Source organism: Equus przewalskii, chromosome X (assembly GCF_037783145.1).
Source record: "Equus przewalskii isolate Varuska chromosome X, EquPr2, whole genome shotgun sequence".
Lineage (NCBI taxonomy): Eukaryota > Metazoa > Chordata > Mammalia > Perissodactyla > Equidae > Equus > Equus przewalskii.
Genome location: NC_091863.1, coordinates 96,119,118 through 96,141,937, shown reverse-complemented (window position 1 = coordinate 96,141,937; position 22,820 = coordinate 96,119,118). Strand labels below are relative to the sequence as shown.

Sequence of the window (22,820 nt, the reverse complement as noted above, 5' to 3'; positions counted from 1 at the left end):
CTCAGGGTAAAACCTACCTCCTTCTCACCTGCCACTGAGTCTTCCAAGTTTTTTCTATATTCAATATTGCTTTATTGTTACTACTAACAATATCAAGGATTCCAGCTACCATTTATTGAGTTCTGTTTGCTGGTCACTGTCTTATTTACATATTACCTCATTTTTTTTTTTTGACATACAGCATTCTAATTTAATGATTTTAAGGAGAAAAACATACATATTACCTCATATTTTTTTGAGGAAGGTTAGCCCTGAGCTAACGTCTGCCACCAATCCTCCTCTTTTTTGCTGAGGAAGACTGGCCCTGAGCTAACATCCGTGCCCATCTTCCTCTACTTTATACGTGGGACGCCTGCCACAGCATGGCTTGCCAAGTGGTGCATAGGTCTGCACCCGGGATCTGAACTGGCAAACCCCGGGCTGCCAAAGCGGAACATGTGAACTTAACTGCTGCGCCACTGGGCCAGCCCCACATATTACCTCATTGAAACTCCACAACCCCGCTGTGAGGTGGGTGCTGTTATTACTTTTCCCATGTTCTAGAGGAGGAAATTGAGGCTTGGGGAGGTTAAATGGCTTCCCTAGGACATAGAGCTAAGAAGTGGTAGAGCTGGGATCTGAACCAGGTCTTCCTGATCCCAGAGCCACTCTCTCAACCAGTGTGGGTTTGCCTTTTCTCTTCCACAAGATTCAGTTCCTTAAAGGAACCTTCGATTTCTTCTGGATTTCCACTTCCTGACACCCAATCCTGGGCTCCGCTTGGAGTGGGCACATGCCTGTTTGATCTCAGTTTGCAGGACGTCTGCTCGCACCATCAGGCCCGCTGGGCATCAGACTCCTTGCTCCTGCTTGGCCCTGCTAGGGAGATGCAAATGGCGAGGAGGCCAGGAGCTGGAAGCAGGAGGCAGCACCAAGTTTGAGCCATAACCCATGTCCCCTGTAGTCAGGCATGGGCTCTGCAGCTCCCTAGTGCTCACCTTGTGGCCACATCACAACTCACACACCTCTGGCAGCGCAGCTCCTGCTAATGAGCCAAGGGAAATGAATGACGCCGACATCCTGTTCGTGCTCGTTTGGACAGCTGGAGCATCTATGAGGGAAGATTGCCTTTTAATATCACTGCATTTCCATCGAAATTGGACTCTGGCAGGTATCATCTGCCCCCTTGTGGATTGTGCTTTTCTGACATTTTGGGAGAAGAGAAGAAGAAAGTACACACAGTCTCTAAAATTCCTGGAAAAATACCATTGCCTGAAAATCTTACAGGGTCTGGCACTTGGCCACTGTAACTTTCATTGACCAGGGACAGCAGAAGCCCCTGTGTCTTCTGGGTCCCTCTGCTCTTTGACTGAGGGCTCCACATGGGGTTCAGCTCCTTGCTCTTTGGCAGTAACACCCGCTCTGCATCTTGCTGGGCTCAGACCTAGCCTCTCTTTCCTTGCATTCCCCTCCCAGCGGTCTCCTTTCGAAAACAAGTCCCCTTGCTTCTCCTTTTCCCATTATCCCTTTCTTTCCATCTCCACTGCCGTCGTCCTAGCCTGTCCTAATCCCCTCACAGTGATGACAGCCTCCACACCTGCACCTCCTCCCCTCCTCGCCTGTAGCCTGCGCCCCACACCACGTCCACGCTAATCAGCCAACACCCCACTTTGCCTGTGAGCCTCCTCGTTGCCTACAGGAGAAAAAGTTCAAGGCCCCCAACCTTCCTCTCAGCCAGAAATACCGACTGACGGCCTACTGTATACAAAGCACTCCTCAGAAATCTGCTCCAGCCGAAGGGATGTGATCACAATGGCGACCAAGTGTCCTTGCAGGTTGCAGCAGGCACTTGATACACATTATGTCATTGTCTCTTCAGGACACCCCTGAGAGGTGGGTATTAATGTCAGAAGGGAAAATGAGGCTCAGAGATGTTGGGCAACTTGCCCGAGGTCACCCAGGCAATGACTGGCCAAACCAGGACTCAAACTCAGGGCTGTCTGACCCCACAGTCCATGCCTTTTCTGCAATGCCACATTCATCCGCTCACTCACTCCTGCAGCCAATATTTCTAGAGCTTTTTCTATGTGCTGGTTACTGTTCTTGGTGCTAAGGATACAGGGATGAAAAAGCCAGGCACGGCTCTGTCTCCCCTTCTTGGAGCTTCCAATCTAGTGGGGAGACGATGTTTTTGCTTCAGACATCTGTGTCCTGCTAGTTTCTGTTTGTCTGCTTGTCCTGACTCTCGTGAGTTCTGGGAAGTTTTGATTTCAACTTGGCCAAATTCGTTCATTCGCTTGTTCCTTCCTTCCATGAAAACGTCCTGAAGACCTACTACATGCCAAGGACTGTGCTAGTCACTGGGGCTACAATAGTGAGCAAAAGCAGAGGTCTTCCCTCCAGCACTTGCAGTTCCTGACCATTCACACCTTCCTGGCTCTGCACCTTCCGCCGTGCGTTCCCTCTGGCTAGATGGCCTGCCCCAGGCCTCTTTACCCGGATCCCAGCCAGCCCTCAAGCTCCTCTCGAGTCTCGCCTCCACCACCCGCCGTGATTGCTCTCGTTTCTGAGTTCATTCAACATTTGCCATCTGGACAACTCAAGTGTCTGGACAAGTCATTTGGCACATGTCAGATGTTCTTGCATCTTTAACTTTCCCATTTATACATGGATCCTGTCACCTTAACTTGACTGTTCACCTCACCACCCAGGAAACATTTTCATTCTCCTCAAGAAGCATTTACCAAACGCCTACTATTTTAGCAATGGAAAAAGTGACGAACCTTTGTGGAGTCTCTCTCAGTTAACAAAGAGCTTTCATAAATGTTTTATCATCGGATTGTCACAAAATGCTGTCACTTCCATTTTGTTTTTCAACTTTAAAATATAATTTAAAATACTTAATAGATAAATATATCCTCACGAAAGTGAAAACATTATAGATCTGGCTCCACTATTCTTTGGCCGCTGCCCCCTCACCCCCCTCAGAGATAGGGATGAGGAAACTGAGGCTCAGAGAAGTGACATGGTGTGCTCAAGTTCGCACAGCTAGTGCGTGTGGGAATTTTCTGACTCTAAATCTCTTCTTTCCATTTTTCTACGCTGCCTCCCATGAGGGAGAGGACCCCGTTTATGTCTCTCTGTGTCCCGGCTGCCCAGCACAGGACTCTGCACTGAAGCTGGGGCTCAGCACATGGTCCCATATCGCCGAACTTCCCTACAGACAGGTTTCCTCTGCACCACGGCATTGCCTCCTGAGTGGGCTATTACCCATCCCACCTGGTTAGTAAACGCTCAAAGTGGCAACTGAGGTCATGCAGGCATCCTGCTAGGTGCCCCTTCTGCCACTCCTGGGCTCTGTGACATCAGGGACCCTGAGGGTTTCCTTTGGGAGTCACTACAGCGAGACCTCATAGAGGCAAGTCAAGTGTTTGCGGGGCATCCGCTATGTGGCTACCAGTGTGCCAGAGGCCCTGCGTGACGGGGGGAGAAACACAAGGTATTATCGATAATGTGGAGCCAAGACTTGTCCAATACATCCACACACACAGCGAACCAGCCAGCACACATCCAAGTTCTAAATTACGCAAGCGCAGATGATGTCTTGGGGAATCAGGGGAGGAAGAGTGTGGCTGCAGTGGTCAGAGGAGGCTTCTTGGAGGAGGTGGGTTGGCCCGAGATAGGCGGCGAGCAGCTGAAGAGATAGGTGGCGTGCAGGTCGCCGCGCTCCCAGCCGAGCCCAGGCCGAGGCGAGGAGGAGCGCGCCCTCTGCAGGCAGCTGCGAGAAGGCGCCTGGAGCCGGACGCTGAGCGCGGCGCGCGCGGGGTCGCCCTCGGCTGCTGCGGCGGCTGCTGCGCTGCGGCTTCCTCAGCCTGCCTCTCTCCTCCAGCAGGGCACTCCAGCCGCTGGAATCGCCATTAGGCCCACAACAGCTGCATTTGGCCCCTCGGGGCGTGCCCAACCCTCCTCTCTCCTAGTTAGCTGTCTTCAGTTCCCCCGGTGGCGGGCGGGGGCATCTCCCTCCGCTACTCCGCCCATTCGCGGCAAAGACTATTGTAGCCAACACGCTGAGAGCGGCCCCTCCGAAGTTTCCCTTGAAAAGACTGGCACCTAAAGGGAAGAGGCTGGCCTCCGAGAGAGCCCGGCGGTCGCTTAACACTTAAGCACGTATTCTGTGCCAAACTCTGTTGCCTGCGCCTCGCAAATACTAACTCATTTCATCTACACTGTAGTACTGTTCTTGATCCCATTTTACAGCTGAGCAAGCTGAGGCACTGAGAGCTTAGTACCTTGCCCAGGGTCTCACAGCTGGAAAGCGGCAGAGTCATGCTCTTAACCACTACACCAAGCGCCTCTCCTGACGCTGTTGATGTTGGGTCAGTCCCCATACAGGCCGATGGTTCCCAGCCTGAACCACTCCCCTTCCTGGGGGCTCCCTGGTCATTTTCCAGGCACCACACCATCCTGCTCTGCTTCCTGGCCCTCTCTAAGTGGGGGGGCCTCTGGTTTCAGCAGCAGGTGCTATAAGTGGCTTGCCCGGTGCCTCAGTTATCCTTACCTGGAAAATGGTCATCATTGCACCTGCATCATAAACTTGCTGAAGGGATTAAATGAGAGAATCCATACACATTAGAAGAGTGCCTAACCCATAGGAAATGCTCAAGAAATGACAATGGGTGAGCAGTAAGAGACCAAGCCCCTGGCGTACCCCTAGGGGCTTCCCACCCACCTGTGAGTGAGAGAGAGAGAGAGAAAACAAACTCACTTGCTTTCAGAGCAAGTCAAAGAGGGTCCCATTCACTCTAGGGTTCTCACGGGCTTTCACTGGCCCCAGCTGTCTTAGCAGCTGGGAACATTAGGCCCAGGTACAGGAGTATGTCTGGTCTAATCAGCCCTAATAAGTCACGTGGGTGTGCAATTGGTACAGCTCTGATGGCAGCGTCCTCAGGTGCCCCAGTAACATGCCTGTTCCTCTCCCTTTGGAGTAGCCTGAGTCATCTTGTGTGACAGGCAGTGTTCAGCATTGTCACCATCATAACCAGATCCCCATCAAGTACTTACTACATAGAGGGCTCCATGTTGGGGGTTCATGATCAAATGGGCAGCATACGTTTACAGGATGGTGGGAGCACTTGATATGGAGTCATACCTGTTTTTCACATGGATTTGGGGGGGAGGTGTCCCAAGGCCCTGGCCCTCTAGTTCTCTAGCATGGACCACAGAGCAGAAGTACCAGAGCCAGGTGATTTCCAAACCCCTGCTGTATCCAGATCCTTCCTCTAAGCCCACGGGCTGGGCAAGCAACAGACGAAAGTCAGGAAGGCCCTGTGCAGAACTGGTCCCAGGTGACAAGGGGCTGGATCCAGCCAGATTCATTCAGGCCAACTGATAACCAAAGGAACAAATTCTACATGTCGTCCATTCATTCCTTCTCTTACTAATTTCTCCCTCCAATGGCCAGTTAGCACACATTGACTATGGGTTAGGTTCTGTGCTCAGTGTTAGGAAGGTAAAGAGGGACGAGACACAGCCCCTAATGGAGGCAGACAAGTAAACAGTTACCATACTGTGAAATAAACATTATAATTCATTCACTTAACAATGACTTCTTGAATACCTACTATATGCCAGGCACTGTTCTAGGCACTGGCGATACAACTATGAATTAAACAGACAAAATCCTTATGCTCCTAGAGCGGACATGAATAGACTACCCTAGCACTTTGGAGGAGGTGGCAGCGAGTGCTGGCTGGTGGAGTTTGGGAAGGCTCACAGAGGAGCTGTGACCTCAGCTGGGTCTTGAAGGACCATGCCCTGGCAGAGAGGCAGGGAAGGGCAGGCTGGGGGGTGTAATAGTACAACAAAGCTTAGAACTATGATAGTGACTGGCATGGCTTGGGAATGACAAGTGGCTTGGTTTGGGACTGTGGAGCATGCGCGGAAGGAGTAGCAGGTTACATGAGGTGCATGTTATTGTCTCTCCATATAAGGTGCAACCAGATAAGGCAGACCAAAGCCCAGGTCTCAGCATTTTTCTGAGACTCCTAACCCTGGCGAGAGATGAGGGGGCGCCAAACACCGCCTGGTCATGTGGTTGTGTGTTGGTCTGGCCCTTACCCAATGGCCCAATAACCCCACCTCAGCATGTAACCTTAGAGGGGGCTCAGCATTCCTTGCTAAGAGCCTTCATGTAAAAGGAAGGTGTGTCCTGAAAAAAGCTAACGAAACTTGGATAAAATCAAATTTAACTCTAGAGCTTTAGGTTCAAGGAAGTTTTTACAACAATAATTCTTAAATTGCCTGAAAATAGAAAATAACCTATGCTCTAAAAATGGACTCTGTAAACAGTGCTTTGGTTATGACAAATTCTATTTAATATTTGTCAAGTGGATTTTGTCTGTTGGTACTGAAACTAGCCAGCTTCCATATTTTAATATATTTCACGACCCAAAATCAATAGTTGGTCGGGATCACCTTGAAGTTCTCTTTGAAGCCTCCTGTCAAGTCAGACAGCTCAGAGTACATCACCTCACCTCTCTAAGCCTCAGCTGTAAGATGGAGTCAATAATAATACCCACCTCTCAGGGCTGTTGTGCGGATGAGGAGCTAATCTATGCAAAGTGTTTAGCACAGTACCTGGCATTCAGGAGGTGAAAATAATGAGCTATGATCCTGATTCTGTAGTTTTAGAGCAATCACTAGTACTTGGTTGCATGGATTGTTTCATGAGCAGAAGCAGGTTTAATTTAATCTAATCTGTCTAGCTCTCGAAATTCTGAAAAGAGATACAGCCCCTATTAGAAGATTTAGAAACTAATATTGTAACTCAGACGAGAAAAGTTGATTTCCAGTTTTCCTGGTGGACAAACTGAGGCATTAACCCATCATGAGGCGTGATGTGACCCAAGCCAGACAGAGAAGCATGGAGCCGGGGTGGGAATACCGCTGCAGTGGCCAGATTCCCAGCTTTCTATCCTAATTGGCAAACAGCGTGTTTTTACCCAGAAGCCCAAGCACCTTACCCCTGACCTTCACTTCTAAGGTAAGCCCACTATAAAACTCAATGTTTATAATAATAAATGGCCTCTTGAACCCTGAGCTTAATTACAAAAGGAAAGGAGATCCTTTGTTTCCAAAGGTCTCCTCCGTCCGAAGCCTCTTCCAGCAGCTTCTTTCCCTGGGGAGCGAAGTCATGGGGTTGGGTAATCAGGCTGGGGCCTCACGGATTCCTTGAAATACTACAGGAACAGAGGGAGGCCTGAGGATCACACAGTGTCCCTGGGCCATCAGGGCTGTGAGGGCTGGGTGTGAGGCAGGACAGATTTCCTTTTGGCCTTTGCTCCCTTTCATAATCAGAGTTGTAAAGTAAGTGCTCTGAGTTCAAGCTCAGGATCGTCACTATAACCACATGTTGCTATTCGGCCCATTCCAAAAGAGTCCTTTTCTTTCTTTCTGTGTGGGATGCGTTCTCTACAGTACATGTGGCATTTTCTTGAGACCGTTTTAGAAAATCTGTAGGTCAGGGATAAATCCATTACACCAATCTCCCATGAATGAAATGAAAATAATTGAAAGCATTCCAATAAAACAATAATATTCATAATAATAGCAAAGTTGTGTAAAGCAGGTGCCTGGCATTATTCTAAGCACTTTACACATATTATAAACCCCTTTAATCTTCACACTATTGCTACGAGGTAGGTCCTATTGTTATCCATATATGCCAGATGGGGAAACTGAGGCACAAGGCAGGTAAGTCAAAGTTGCACAGTTGTCAAGTGAGAAAGTTAGGTCATTGAAAATGAGACCTCTGGCCCCAAAGATTCTCATGAGCGAATCCTGAGTGGGAAGATGGGGCGCAGTGGCAACATCCGGTGATGAGGAGGTCCCAGACCTAGGTCCCACCTCTGCTCTGATGTATGGGGCTGGCTCCAAATTCCGTTTATAGAATTTTGGTGCCCTTTTTAAAAAAAACGCAAACATATCTTACTTTTGAAAATTTTACAAAACCATATGAGCAAATGAATACGTTGCTACAGCACCTCCGAGGGCTGGGAAGGCACCCGTGCCAGGGGTGGCTCTGAAGCTGGAGCATCGTCAGCTTCACAGTCCATCTGCCTCTGCCCGTTAGATGTCTCTGCTCGTCGCCGAGCAGGGCACCGGAAGCTCATTTAGACAGAAGAGTTTTCCGTTTCACTCCCAAATACGAAGCCCTTGGAAGTCGACCTGTTGATGGTGATTTAGCGCAGACCTTGCTCTGGTTATGTCTTTAGGGCCGCAAGCATCTCCGTACTGGGAGTGAAAACATTAGAGGTGGTGAAACGTGTCACGTGATCAGATTCAGCATGTTCTCTTAAATCTCGAGAGTGTTAAATTTCCTCCCTACAAAAGTTGCCCAGGGAAATGAAACCCCCGGATGGATGCTCATCATCAAGACCGCTCTTCCACTGTCTCCTTCATTGACAGTCACGGATTAACGGACTTCTTTAATTTCACTCAGTTTTGTCTCCGAAGAGGGTCCAGTGAAAACAAGCACCCAATCTGTCACTTGAACATTGTTTATATTTGTTGCCGGGATACCAAGGGCTCTTTTAAACCTTTGGCTAAGAAGAGCACTGTGCGTCTGAACTTGTTCACCTGCACATAAAGCAAATAATGGCTGAAATAATGGGGGAGCTCCTCCAAACATTTTGAGTGGAACACAAGGCATGTTTTGTGTCCAGAAATTGCAGCATCCAATATTTGTTGCTCAAATAAATCTCCACCTGCATACCGAAGTGCACATTATACATAATAAGATGAGGCTTTGAAAAGACAGATGTTAATTTTTTTGAGATAAATCAGATCACCTTTGACCCAAACTCTGAGCTGTAATTTTGTCGCTCAGCTTCTTGGTCCCGAAATTAATGTAAATCTTTACAGTTGTAAATTTCATTTGCCAATGCCAACCCACCCACACAGCCTGCAAATGACTGCTCTGAGTCAGACTATTCATTTACGACTGTGTTGGATATTTAAAAATGTTCTCTGGAAGGATTAAACCACCTAATCCCGGTCCTTTCACCGATTCTGCTTTATGTAAAAACGATGGAGCCAGAGAGCAGCTAAACTGGAAGGGACTTAGAGAAGAAACTACGGCTCTGACATTAGACGTGTCTTGCCCCCAGGTCACTCAGTGACCAAAGCTAAAACCCGAGACGAAAGTACTGGTTTAGGGTTTTAAGAAAGGGTCACACTTAGAAATCCTCACTCAGAGTCCAGAAGCTACCCCTTCCCCACCCTCCTGCCTCCAAGAGCGTCTGCGTCTGATGCCCCACAGTCTGACACTGGGCTAAGAGAATCATGCCATTTTGAATCCAAGCGATCAGAATATGATGCAGATAAAAACAAATGTGCTACGATTACAACAATAGGCATTCATTCTTGTTGGATGGCTATACAAGACACGGGTCCTAACGGTTGCTTTTGAGGAGGGGGACTAGGGATGGGAGAGGTAGGACAGGGGGACATTTGCGTTTCATTTTATATCTTTTCTTTACTATTTGACAGATTACCATGTACCGATGTTAATTGTGCTATAAATCTAAAAAACAAATTAGAAATACTATGCTCACAAACTTCACAGGAGAAATGAAATTTCTCCCAGTAACACTGACACTCGAAAATCTATTACCTAGTCCAGCAGTACTTTTACAAATTTTCTACCGAAGTATCCGTAATGGCAGAGGAGGCTGAATGGGTTCCCCCCGGGGTCTGGGGGCAGTGCCAGAAATGGTCCTCTGTAGACAAGAATTCTCTTTGCGGCTTGTTTATAAAATGCATTCAAATGGTGCAATAGGCTCTCTAACATATCTGCATTTCTTTTAATATGAAAATAATGGCTTAAATGACTTACCATCCACGACAACAGCCCCTGTGGGGAGATACCCCCGGTTTCTTTCACCGGCGGGCCGGAGCACCCGCAGCACACTGCCTCCAGTGACCGAGTGGAGAGGCCCCTGGAATGGAGAGAGCGGCTGTGCGCAAGCTGACCTGTATTCTGGCTCTCTCACCTGGAATCGGCTTCACGGATCCTGTTATGCATTGAATAGTAACAAAACAACGGCATAAATTAGGGTGTTGCTAAGATTGTGCACCATCAATGTTCGCATGAGCATAATGGACATAATGAATTCTATAGCACTATCCTGCACAGCTTGGAGAGATTAAAACCACTTTGTCTTTAAATTAAATTTCAAAAATCATTGAACAACAAGAATAGAAAGAACAACAAAAAAAAAAAAACACCTCATCTATGTCAGCCACCCAATTGTAGGAGGCACCATTTCTTGCTTTCTAATCATTAATGCCTGGGCCTAGGTTTCTTTTAATAGCTGCCAGCTCAGTGAGTCCACATCCATTGTAGTAACCATAAAGGGGGCTCAGGTTCTCTTGTATTGTGGTTTGCAGCCCTGAGTGGGCAACCTCTTAGCCCCTTTCAGGATCAAAATCTATAGCTGAAAAAGACCTAAGCTGAAGTTTATTGTCCATAAATCCTACACAATATAATATGTCTAGGCTGTTACAGAAGAATAAAAGTGGGCTTGAGTTCCTTCTTAAGTAGTGCTCTGCTTGGGCAAATCTCCAACAAAATGGATGCCTCATTATGGAAAAACTCATATTGGCGTGCTTGCTAGATGCCAGGCGTCATACTTATTGCTCTACATGCTTTACGTGACTTAACCCTCACAATATCCCTGGGAAACGTGGTTAGCGCTGATATCCCCACTTTACAGATGGGGAGACTGAGCGATTAAGTGACTTGCCCAAGGTCAAGGTCATACAGCTAAGTAAGCAGCAGAGCTAGGATTCAAATCCAGGTCCTTGTTTCTGGAGCCCCCAAAATCTTAACTGCCTCTTAATAATGAGCATAGTTACCATCCACAGAGTGCTTATTATGCATGTTCTATGGTAGATGCTTTGCATAAATTAATCCTTGCAACAACCCCCTGAGACAGGTATTATTATCTTCATTTTATAGATGAGGCAAACTGAAGCGTAGAGAAATTAAGTAACTTGCCTGACAGCACAATTAAGCGGCAGAATCCAGGCCTCTCTGATACCAGAACAGTTTTGGTTTTTTAAACTTTATTAAGATATCTTTAACATATAAAAATTATATATATTATACAACTCAATGTTTTGACATGTGTATACATTGTGAAAAGAGTTCTTAACAACTAAGCTATACTATGATTCAGGTGCTTGGCCAGGGGGCACGCAAGAAAAACCTCTAGGATCCCTGGGCATTAATGCAGGCTGCGCACGGCCGTCTGTGAGCAGCCCTTAGACACGCCAGTGTGCGAGGCTCCTCTGGAATGGGTTGCAGTTGTGCACGTGGATCACCTATTCTGTCATTTTCTACTTTGAATGTTGTGGCTTGACAGCCCTGGTGCTTTATTCTTCATACAAATCTCGTGTTACAGGCAAAGTCCACTGGATTTCTGAGACCTAATCGAGAGCTACAGAAATTGCACATTCTCACCTGGATCCCAAATCAGGGCTTATCCAAAAGAAACATAAATGTCCTCCATGGACTGGGCTAACATGTTAGGCAAAATGCAGATGCTCGGTTCCTTCTAAAAGGAATTTTGAAGTTGTGGCAGTTGTCTGGCTCTCTCCATAATCTTTACCAGCACTGCATTCTCAGCACTGCGCCAGCTCTAAGCCTCTGCTTGGAACGGGATTAAATTAAAACGGCCTGAGCCAGGTAAAGATGGATGAGGGAAGGAAACAGGACAAACACTGTAACTATTAGTACCTTCTATTTTACAACTTGTTTAAATGGGATGAAATTCACATAACAAACCGTTTTAAATTCAGCTTATCTTTCTTAATTAATAACCACAGGAAAGGTGGGTACATAGAACCTTTTGGGGAAAGCTCATTCGGCTATGACCGCCCACAGCCAATGGACCTATGGTTTTGGATGCACCAGGCCTGAATTTCAAAGCTATTCTTTGATAAGTGGATGGCTGAAGATGGGTTTTAAAAGAAAGCTCTTCACTTCAGGAGATATTACATTTATTGAATGTAGTATTTACTCAAATGCAGCACTCACTACATTACAAAATTTCTTTTTACATGAAAATAAACCACAAACAAAATTCTATTTCAGATGTTTTATTTCTTCAAATTTCTTATTTATCAGGAGTGACTGAAATAAAAAATATAATTGAGTCCCATCATCATCATGGAAATGGCTTTAAGAGAAACCTGGTCAGATGAATATTATTGCTTCCCATTTTCAACCAGTAAATAGTTGCCATTGATAAATAGACAGCCAACAGTCTGTCAAGAATGCTCAAGATATGTTACATAATAAAACATGCCTGCTCACGGCGGGGGGGCGGAGTAGGAAATAACTTATGTGAACTTCTTGATTTCATCATACAAGACAAGCACAAAAGCACCACCCATGCCTCTGAGAACATTGGACCATGCACCCTTGAAAAAAGCTTTGGCTCCTTCATCACGAGCAATCTTCCTCCAGCAGTCGAGCGTGCCTGTGTACATGATATCAGCTGCAAAGAATAAAGACATGGAGTTGGTGACGGAAGGCTGATGAAAGTCCTAAGATTTGCTAGACTAAACCAGAGCCCCACCCCTAAGAGCTAATGTCGGTTTTTAAAAACCCAACACATACACATTAGCGTGGCCAATACTGAAATATTAATGCTGTGACTAGACAACAACAGGGATATGCAGACTCCCCATCAGCCTTACCCTCTAATGCCATTTAAGCACCCTCATTCATAGGCATGCAAAGGGTCCGCTCAAAGGCAACTGTGCAGCAGACCAACCAGCTCATCCTGCGCTCTGAACAGGCTGCCGTTGTTAAAGTCAGGCATTGCCAGTTTGTGCCCATGCCCCATGCACACATCTTTACCTTCTGCTCAAGTGGAACTTACTTCCTTTGCGCCCTGACTGCATCATCATTCGGCGACGAACAGTGTCAAATGGATAGGAAGTCAACCCAGCAACCACCGTGACGGACTGTGCGATCATCCAGCTGATGAAGATGTGAGTATTCTTGGGATCTGGAAGCATTCCTGAGAATAGGAAAGAGATACTTTTACCAGAAAGCAGAAGTGAACTGACCTCTTGTTTTCTACCTCCCTTCAAATTGCATCTATACACAAGGGTTGTACGGGATGACCTGGGCTTTCCTTAGCAATTACAAAAAATCTCTGGCTCCTAGAAAATTAGGATAGCATGATGATCTTTTAAATTGTCTCATAAGAACACGGTTTCAAAGCACAGAGCAAACTTACCCTTTGCAGTGTCATAGACACCGAAGTAGGCAGCTCGGTAGATGATAATACCCTGCACAGACACATTAAAGCCTTGGTACAGGCCCCTAATCCCGTCAGATTTGTAGATCTTAACCAGGCAGTCACCGAGGCCTCTGAATTCCCTTTCAGCTCCAGCTTTGCCCACATCAGCCGCTAGACGGGTACGGGCAAAATCAAGAGGATACACAAAACACAAGGAGGTGGCCCCAGCGGCACCACCCGATGCCAGATTCCCTGCAAAGTAGCGCCAAAACTGGGTCTTCTTGTCCACACCGCCCAGGAAGATCTGCTTGTATTTATCTTTGAAGGCAAAGTTGAGCGCCTGGGTGGGGAAGTATCTGATGACATTGGCCAGGTTACCACGCCAGAAGGACAGGACTCCCTGCTCCTTGGGGATCCGAACCACACAGTCTATAATGCCCTTGTATTGCTTATCTGCGGTGATTTGCTTGCTGGCATGCTGCACCTGACAGACAAGAAGGAAGCCACCAGGGAGAGTTACAACCATGGAGAAGGGAAAAGGAAAGAGACTGTATCATCTCAATTAACGCTCCCCCCCTCCCCAAATCTAGTCTTCTCTAGCACACGGGCTGGACCCTCCTAGCCTTGTCACGGGTGATCTACACCCTTAGAGGCATTAAGCCTCCATCCCTTTGGGTGCGGAGGGGGCACCTTCACATGGACCCATGACCTTTAGACCTGGGAGAAAGGTCACTACCTTAGACTCAGGTGCAGAAGCATTAGGGCAAGTCCCATGTAGGGCACGGTCACCTTGGCGACAGTGGCCTCCGCCTCAGGTCTCCGAAGCTGTTTCCCTCCTGCTCCGCCCCCACCACTTTCCCAGAGGTGACCCGTGGGCCACCACGCCGACGCCCGTGCGGGCGCGCCCTCTAGAGCCGGAGCCGGGCAACGCGCCGCCCAGGCGGGTGGCGGGCGCCGGGCGGGCTGGCCGGCCGCGCGGGGGCGGCAGCAGAGGCGCACGCGCTTCCCGGCGCCGGCTTCCGGCCCGGCGAGGTTTAAGCGCGTCCGCCGGCTGCGTGGCCGCTCGACCGGCCGCATGGCCTCCGCAAGGCTGTTATCTCCTTGCCGCGACCTTGAGGTCGTCGGTAAGGACAGGTGTTCCTCCTCCTAGCGCCGGCTTTCAGGCTTCGCCCTTGATCCCATGGCTCGGGAGACAGCCACTCCCGGAGCGCCCCATCCGAGTTTGCTGCCTCCGGGATGCCAAGGCCCTGGTCCGCCTCACCTCCCGCATCCCCCGACTCCTTCCTAGATCCAGAACTCCAGGGCACTAAAGCATCTCCCTCAGGTCTGCCTTTTGGTCCCACTCTGCGGCCACCCCTGCCCCCAAGCTGCCACTTCTCTGGACATGTCCAAAGGATTCGATCTCCTCCATCCCTGGGGCACCCATTTCTGCGCGTCCCCCTCCCCCCACTTCCTGGTCGGTCTCTCTGATCCCGAGACGTACCTGCAGCAGCAGCTTTACCCGCTCAATGGGCGCGACCGCGGTCTTGGAGATGGCCGCGGCCACTCCACCTGCCAGGAAGTCCTTGGCGAAAGACACAGCGGCATCTGTCATGTTGGAAGGAAAGAGGAGGCGAGCGACCAGGGGACAGAACTAGAAACTGGTTTGCACTCCGGGGCTCTGGGGCGGAGCGAAGCAAATGGCCGATTTATATACGGGGAGCCGGCGCCAGGGCGGCCGGCGTTGGGGGCGGGGCGGGCCGGGGCGGGCGCCGAGCCCGAGCGCGCGGGGCGGAGAGGCGGCTGAGTGGCTGAGCGCGCGGTGGGAGGAGCCGCGGGGTTGCGCCGGGCCGCCCTCCGCGCCCCTGCGGCTCGCACGCAGCACCTGACCTGGCCCGGGGAAGGGGCGGCGACAGGGAATACCCAGGACCCGGCCGCGGGATCTTGGGAGAGCCTGGGAGCGGGGAGGAAGGGAGAGGTCACGGTGTGCCTGCATAAAACCCTCTGGAGCAGGGCCAGGACAAGGGTGAGGCGCAGGATTTAAGGGAAAGCCAACAAACCCTCGGTAATCAAATAAGGAATATTTAATACAACGTTCAAAAAAATTCATATAGGCAAACTACGGCCAGCTGGCCCGTCGCCTGTTTTTGTAAGTAAAGTTGAATTGGAGCCCCAGGGCTGGGGCAAGTGAGGCAGGGTCATTCAAGTGCAGGGTGGGATCCTGTCGTTATTTTAAATGTTGATAGTTTGTTCATCACGAGTTTTTGCATTACTTTTGATTTTTTAAAATAGCGCATTATAAAATCATTTATCTTGATTACCAAATTATTTAGCTCCCCCTTAAATTTTGGGCCAAGGCAAGTGCGTCACTCTCCTCACCCTAGACCTGGCACGGCCCTGGAGCTTCCCCGTGATGCCAGAGGAAATCGGAGGAACAGCAGAGCTGGGACAGTGTCAGCGGGCTCCAGACTCGGGTTTACAATTTAACAAAATACTAAAAAAATAGAATGTAACAAAGATCTTGCATGGGATTGGCACAGGAGAGTCCAAAGGACTCAGCTGGGGTTGGGGGAATTATTTCACCCAGAAGCCAAATATAGAAGTTGTACCCGGAAGGTTCAGAGACTGTGTGAACTAGGTTGGCATTTGGCTCCCTGGACCCCAGGTAAAGTGCTCTTGGATTGAGTAGATTCCTGAACTCCAGAAACGGTTAGGTTAGAGGAATCAATAGAGTTAGATTGACAGCCATTGTGTCAATGGACAAGTGCTTACTGAGCCCCTTAATCCCTGTCCTGGGTGAGCATTTGCCACACAGGTTCTTTAAAACCTGCTTGTTAGCTTTAGCGCACTCCCTCAGGTTCAGAACAGGAGCCAAGAGTGTAATCACAAGTTCTATGTCTAAGTAATCACAACAATGTTTATAAAACTAAGGGTAACTGTTGAAAACTGCAATTGCAGCTGGACCCTAGGTGCCCAGCATGCTGAAGACATGGGGGACATATCCCTCATTTTACTTTCTTGCCTTCTCCCACCTTCTGCCTGTTGTTGTTAGTGCCCTCAAGTGGATTCCGACTCCTAGGGACCCTGTGTACAGCAGAGTGGAACCCTGCTTAGCCTTTCTGTGCCGTCTTCTCACCTTTCGGCCCTATATCAGACAGTGCTCTGCTGCTATTCATAGGGTTTTCACAGACGATTTTTTTGGAAGTGGGTGGCCAGGTCCTTCTTCCTAGTCTGTCTTGGTCTGGAAGTTCTGCTGAAACCTGTTCACCATGGGTGACACTGCTGGTATTTGAAATCCCAGTGGCATAGCTTTCCGCATCACAGCAACACTCAGCCACCACAATATGACAACCGACAGATGGGTGGTGTGGTTCCCTGACTGGGAAACCAGCCCGGGCCGTGGCGGTAAGAGCAGCGAATCTTAACCACTAGACCACCGGGGCTGTCAGATCAGCCTGTTAAAGGACCCAGTTCTAGGGTTCCTCCAGGATTGTCAGCCTTCCGCTCAGTATACTTTGCGATTTGTTAAGTCTTCCCAACAACCCCAGCAATCCAAAGTGCTAAGCACACCCCGCAAGCATTCAAAGAGCAATTTTGAATCCAGCTTTGTTGATCCTGGGTGCTATCTTCGACCTGTGTTAATGAGAGGCTGCAACTTTGCTCATTAGCTGATTATAACAGAGATGCAGCAGGATACAGAAATGGCCTTGCGTACAGTTTCAGAGAATGGTAGAGTATATTCTCTGAAAATGATAGTCACTCCTCTACCTCTACTAGTGAGAGAATTAACAACTAAAGCAAAAATCTAGAGCATTTTATTTAGAGAGAGGTGGTTTTTAGAATGCATTTCAAAATAAAATGAAAAACCATTCTAGTTTGAACTCGACATTCTCATTAATGTATTTTTATTCAAATGTTAATTTCTCTTTGATACGCCTGGCCAGCACTTATGTACCCTTTTTCTACCTTTCACTGGCCACATCTGCTACTCCCTTTGAGCATGCTGTCCCTATTCCAAAACTCTTTTACTGTTTCAAGCACTTCCGCGTTTACTGTTCTGTCAGATTTCTGTCTCTCCACAAAAAGATGATCAAATAATTACATAGAATCTGTCCCTTCTCAGTCTTTGGGTCCCTAAGTGTAGTTTTATTGAAGATGAAATAAGAGATGGGTCATTTCAAAGCAACTTCATGCCATGACTTGGTATTTTGCTAAATCCGCTGTGAGCTGGAGCTCTCCTCCTTGCCTATCACCAGGTACAATTCAAGGAGTCAGATGTTCTCAAAAGTGTCAAAGTCGTGAAAGACAAAGAAAGACTGAGGAACTGTCACAGATTAAAGGAGACTAAGGAGAATGACAACTTAATGCAATGTGTGATCCTGGATTGGATCCCGGACCAGAAAAAGGACATCGGTGGTATTATTGGTGAAATCGGAATATTTGGAGATTAGTGAATAGTATTCTACCAGTGCTATTCTTAGTTACAGTGGTTTTGTCAGATGTTAACATTTGGAGAAGCTGAGTGAAGGATATATGGAAATTCTTTATACTGGTTTTTTTGGACAACTTTTTTATGTCTGAAAGTTAAAAAAAAAAAAAAAGAAGAAAAGAAACTAGGAGCAAGAGCCCAGGAAAATAGAGACTAATATTGACAATGATGATGATGTTGATGATGATACATGGCTGGTCAATTTATTGAAAATGAATTTCTCCTGCAAGACATAGTGGGGGCTCTGTGTTAGTAACTACTGTGTTCCTGGAAACTATGTACAATACATGTATAATTAAGAAAGAGGAACTAAAGCTAAGGCATTGCTTAGTAATTCTCAAGAAAAAACAAGGAAGAAGGTCAGAAATGATAGTTAAGGCCTCAGTTATCTATGTACCAACACACCCAGAATATGGGTAATAAAGTGAATGTAAAATGTTAATACAAGTATGAAGACACGATTTTATAGATATCATTCAAACTTAGTAGAATGGGACTTCTGACTGGCATCTGGAAAAGGAAGGGTAGACCTGGTTCAGAGAGCTACCATCTAGGAGGAGAGCAGAATAGTAACATATCAAGAAGGTATAACCAGTAATTCATTGGCCAGGGCGTGAAAAGCATTCAGTGAAAATGAAAGTGACTGTAGTTGTGGAAGTATACAAGAGACTTCCTGGATAGATAAAAGCTAAGAATAGTACTTCATAAAACCGTCACATAGGCAAGCCATGGCAATCAGAGACATGAACTATCTGAATAACTGCTGGAAGTTTCATTATTCTGATAGCAACGCACTGGATAAATTCTTGACTCTCTTGCTGATAATTCCAGTTCTCAGAAGACTGAAGAAGCAGTGGGGTAAATTGCTAACCTGGGCTTCATTCTGACAATAAATAAGGAAGATCTGGTTAGCAAAGTGAAAGTGACAAGAATCTTGGGGAAGCTGACCATGCCATCTGCATCAAGTTAACTAATGTGTGTGTGTGGTAAACTGCAAAAGGACCAGAGAAAAGGTAAGTATGATCTCCTGGCCAAAAACTAAACGAGAAAGATCACTCAAGAGGGCGGGAGATTGCAAAGAGAAATTCAAACCCATACAACTTGGAAAGATTCCAATGAGAAATTACAAGGGGAGAGATATTTAATAAAGTGTCTTTACAGATTATTCTCTGATGAGCTCAGATTTTATATAGATGACAAGAGGGCTTGGCTTCCCAGGACAAAGACCAAAGAGCATCACAAACCTGTAGGAACTGAATCAGAAGGGCTAAAGTCCAGAATAAACCCAGGCTTATGCAATGGGAAGGAGCACAATAAAGGGTTCTAATGCTTGTTTAGTGCAGGGCATTTAAGGATGAGGAGCTAGAGCTCAACGGTAGCATGTGTGAAAAAGAACTGGGGGTCTTAGTTGACTGTGAGTTGGCAATGCCAAAAAATGCTAATGAGTCTTCAGTGGGACCAAGAATATGGTGAGGAACAGATCAGGGGGACTTTCAGTGCCACTTGGGCCACTATGGGCTGGCCAACCCATAGAGCTGTATGTTCACTTCTACATGCCATGTTTAAGAGGATGTGAACAGAGTGGAACATATTCAAAGAAGGCAGTCAGGAAAGTGAAGTGCCTGTTAATCATGTCATCTGAGAAATGGCTGAATGAGTGAGAGAGATTTCACTGGGAAAGAGCTTTGGGTGAAGGAGGGACATCGTACCTGTCTTCATAATTGAAGGACTTTCGGGTAGAAGAGAATTAGATATTCTATATGGGATCAACACCAGCTGGTAGAAGTTTCATGAAGGTGGACTTCAGTTGAACAAGAAATAGCTTTCTAAAATATGAGCTACTTAAAGATGGAATGGGTTGCTTTTTGATGTGGGGAACTTCCTGTCACTGGAAACGTTAAGAGTTGAGGCAGAATAGTCACCTGTTAGGGACACTGTTGCGGAGATTGCCTTCTTGGCCCAGAAGAGAGTTCTACACCCTTCTAATTCTCAGATTCTATGGCTTAATGCGTTTGTATGTATAAGATTGAATGGATTTGAGCGTCTGAGTTTGGGAAGCTGGGACAAAACAGGCAGAGAGAGGTAATTTAGCTCAGTGTTCGAGAGGGTGGGCTCTGGAGCCAGACTGCTTGAGTTCAAACACTGGCTTTGCCACTTGCTGTAAGGCCTTGGGTAAGTTGCTTAACCTCTCCAAACTTCAATGTCTTCAGGTGTAAAGTGGGAATAATAACAGTATGTATACCTCCAAGGACTGTAGGGACAATTAAATGAGATAATGTATGCATGAACATTCTGGTACATAGTAAACATTTTAATATGTTAGATTTTATTAATACTAAGAAAAATACTAACTTAGTTTGACCAACTCTGGGTTTTTTTGTTGTTGTTTTCGGTGAGGAAGATTGGCCCCAAGCTAACATCTGTTGCCAATCTTCCTCTTTTTGCTGAGGAAGATTGTCCCTGAGCTAACATCTGTGCCCATCTTCCTCTATCTTACATGTGGGATGCCACCACAGCATGGCTTGACAAGTGGTGTGTAGGTCCGCACCCGGGATCTGAACCTGTGAACCCCAGGCCGCCAAAGCGGAGCATGTGAACTTAACCACTAGGCAACTGGGCTAGCCCCCCGCCTCTGAGTTTTAATGAACAAATCACTCTATCCCCGCTTAAGTAGGATGGTAAGCCAGTTCTCCATCCCAGCTAAGGACCCTAACTATAGTTTGGTAACCATATCAGAGACCATATAAGCAGGATTCGAGTCTCTAAGAGGTACCCAGAACAAGCACTCTCGGTTTTCAGCCCTGGCTTACATTTGCAATATGGAAGACTGTAACGTCACACTTGTGTCTGCACTGTCATTACTGAGGAGAAGCCAATTCTCATCATTTGTGGGCCAATCTCCTGTCTCTAGTCTCTCATTACTGATTCAGCTTCTAGAATAATCTTGCTCACATCCAGTTTTTATCACATCATCGATGTTGCTGAAGAAACCAGTGACTCCTTTTCGCTTAGTGGGGCAGAACTAAAGTCCTCAGTGTAGTATTGAAGCCCTTCTCTCTCCCCCGCAAGGATTTTATTTCCGGCCCCTTTGGGCGGGCTTAGAGAGCATCTGATGGATTCCAGCCCTGGGGTAACTGCTTACAATAAAACAAAACAAAACAACCTCCTATTACTCTATAATTATCATACAACAAAACTGTACCTATTTAAAGTGAACAGTTTGATAAGTTTTTCACATATGTATACACCTATGAAACCATCACAATTAAGATAGTGAATGTATCTATCACTTTACTAAATTTTCTTGTGTCCCATTGTAATCCCTCCCTCTCTCCCCAGACAACCACTAATCTGCTTTCTGTCACCATAGATTAGTTTGCATTTGCCAGAATTTCATATAAATGGAATCATATAGTATGTACCTTTTGGGGGCGGTGTCTGGCTTCTCTTACTTGATATATATATATATATTTTGAAATTCATTCATGCTTTTTTGTGTACAGTCAATTCCTTTCTGTTGCTAAGTAGTTCCATTGTGTGGATATGTCACATTTTGTTTATCCATTCATCACTTGATAGACATTTGGCTCATTTCCACTTTGATGCTGCTATAAACATTCCTGTACAACTTTTTATGTAGACATGTTTTCATTTCTCTGGGGTATATACCTAGGAGTGGAATTGCTGGGTCCTTTGGTAACTCTGTGTTGAACTATTTGAGGAATTGCCAGACAGTTTTCCAAAATGATGCGCCATGTTACATCCCCAACAGCAAGGTACAAGAGTTCCAGTTCTTCTACATCTTGAGGCCTTTTCTTCAGCCACTGTCTCCTCAACGTCATTTTTTGTTGCTTCCAGCTCCTCCAGGAATTGCTTCCCATCCACTCCTTTGGTGTTCTCATTCAGTCTCTTGGCTTTAAACATCATCTATCTGCTGATGACACACAAATTTCTATCTCCAGCCACCATTCTCCCCTGAACTCTAGATTTGTCCTGGTTTGCCCAGAAGTGTCCTGGCTTATGCTTATTGTCCCGACATGATAGTGTTCTGGTGTATTAGTTTCCTATCGCTGCTGCAAAAATTACTGCAAACTTGGCGGTTTAAGCAACACAAATGTATCATCTTACAGTTGTGGAAGTCAAAAGTGTGATGTGGGTCTCAACTGTGCTAAAATCAAGGTGTCTAGTAGGACACTTTCTGAATGATCGGATATAAACAGGTCCCTTCCTGGGGGCTGTAGGAGAAAGTCCGTTTCCTGGCTCATTCAGGTTGTTGGTTAAATTCAATTCCTTGTGGTTGTAGTACTGAAGTTCCCATTTTCTTGCTGGCAGTCAGCTGAGGTTATTCTCAGCTTCTAGAGGCCACCTCCATTCTTTGGCTCCTGGGCACCCTTGTCTTCAAAGCCAGCCGCAATGAGTCAAGTCCTTCTCACGCCCCATTTCTTCTGCCTTTTGTGCTGTCCTTGAGTCTCTCTGACCCACTCTTCCAGCTTCGTCTTCTACTTATACGGAGTTGTGTGATTAGATTGGGCCCACCCGTATAAGCCATGATAACCTCTCCATCTCAGTGTCCTTAACCTTAGTCACATCTGCAAAGTTTCTTTTGCCATTTAAGGTAAATACTCACAGGTTCTAGGGACTACGGTGTGGACACCCTTGGAGGGGGCATTATTCCGTCTACCACAGCTGGTTTGGACAATCACACAGACAGCCTATGCTCCAGTGAAGTCTACTTGACTTCTCCACTTGGATGTCTCACAGGGATTTTGAAGTTAACATGTCCAAAAGAGAACTTTTAATTCCTTCCCTTCCAAAACTCTGGCCCTCACCAGTCTTCCCCACATCAGCAAATGTTACTCAAGTCAAAAGCCAAAAACCTAGGTGCCATCCTTGAGTCCTTCCTTTTATTCCCTACATTCAATTGCTCAGCAAATCCTGCTGAGTCCAACTCCAAAATATGTCTTGAACCCGTTTACTCATCTCTGTCTTTATTGCCACCATTCTAGCCCAAGCCATCATTTCTTACTTGGACTTTGTAATAGTCTCTTAGCTCATCT

The 22,820-nt window shown here is 46.8% G+C and overlaps 3 protein-coding genes across 3 annotated transcripts in view; 1 reads left to right on the top strand and 2 right to left on the bottom strand.

Moving 5' to 3' along the window:
* Positions 1-2,920, top strand: part of STEEP1 (STING1 ER exit protein 1) — a 55,197-nt gene extending 52,277 nt beyond the window's left edge. The window contains exon 9 of the transcript XR_011536217.1: positions 689-2,920. The gene's annotated coding sequence lies outside the window, so the exon portion shown is untranslated. The remainder of the gene's footprint in view (positions 1-688) is intronic.
* Positions 1-10,039, bottom strand: part of UBE2A (ubiquitin conjugating enzyme E2 A) — an 81,014-nt gene extending 70,975 nt beyond the window's left edge. Inside the window, exon 1 of the mRNA XM_070606032.1 lies at positions 9,875-10,039. The gene's annotated coding sequence lies outside the window, so the exon portion shown is untranslated. The remainder of the gene's footprint in view (positions 1-9,874) is intronic.
* A 2,086-nt stretch (positions 10,040-12,125) lies between these two features.
* Positions 12,126-15,345, bottom strand: SLC25A5 (solute carrier family 25 member 5). Its single transcript, XM_070606031.1, has 4 exons — positions 14,779-15,345; positions 13,293-13,779; positions 12,930-13,070; positions 12,126-12,542 (listed from the first exon to the last, which is right to left on the bottom strand). Exons 1-4 carry the CDS (start codon positions 14,887-14,889, stop codon positions 12,385-12,387), a joined length of 897 nt encoding a protein of 298 aa, XP_070462132.1. The 5' UTR covers positions 14,890-15,345; the 3' UTR covers positions 12,126-12,384.
* Between the last annotated feature and the right edge of the window lie 7,475 nt (positions 15,346-22,820).

What these genes read in the sequence shown, in the direction of transcription:
- SLC25A5 (XM_070606031.1), bottom strand. Translation starts at nt 14,889, where the DNA reads ATGACAGATGCCGCTGTGTCTTTCGCCAAGGACTTCCTGGCAGGTGGA. An exon ending in GGGTAAAGCTGCTGCTGCAG is followed by an intron (nt 13,780 to 14,778) that starts GTACGTCTCGGG and finishes CTTGTCTGTCAG; the next exon opens with GTGCAGCATGCCAGCAAGCA. An exon ending in GCAGTCAGGGCGCAAAGGAA is followed by an intron (nt 12,543 to 12,929) that starts GTAAGTTCCACT and finishes TATTCTTTGCAG; the next exon opens with CTGATATCATGTACACAGGC.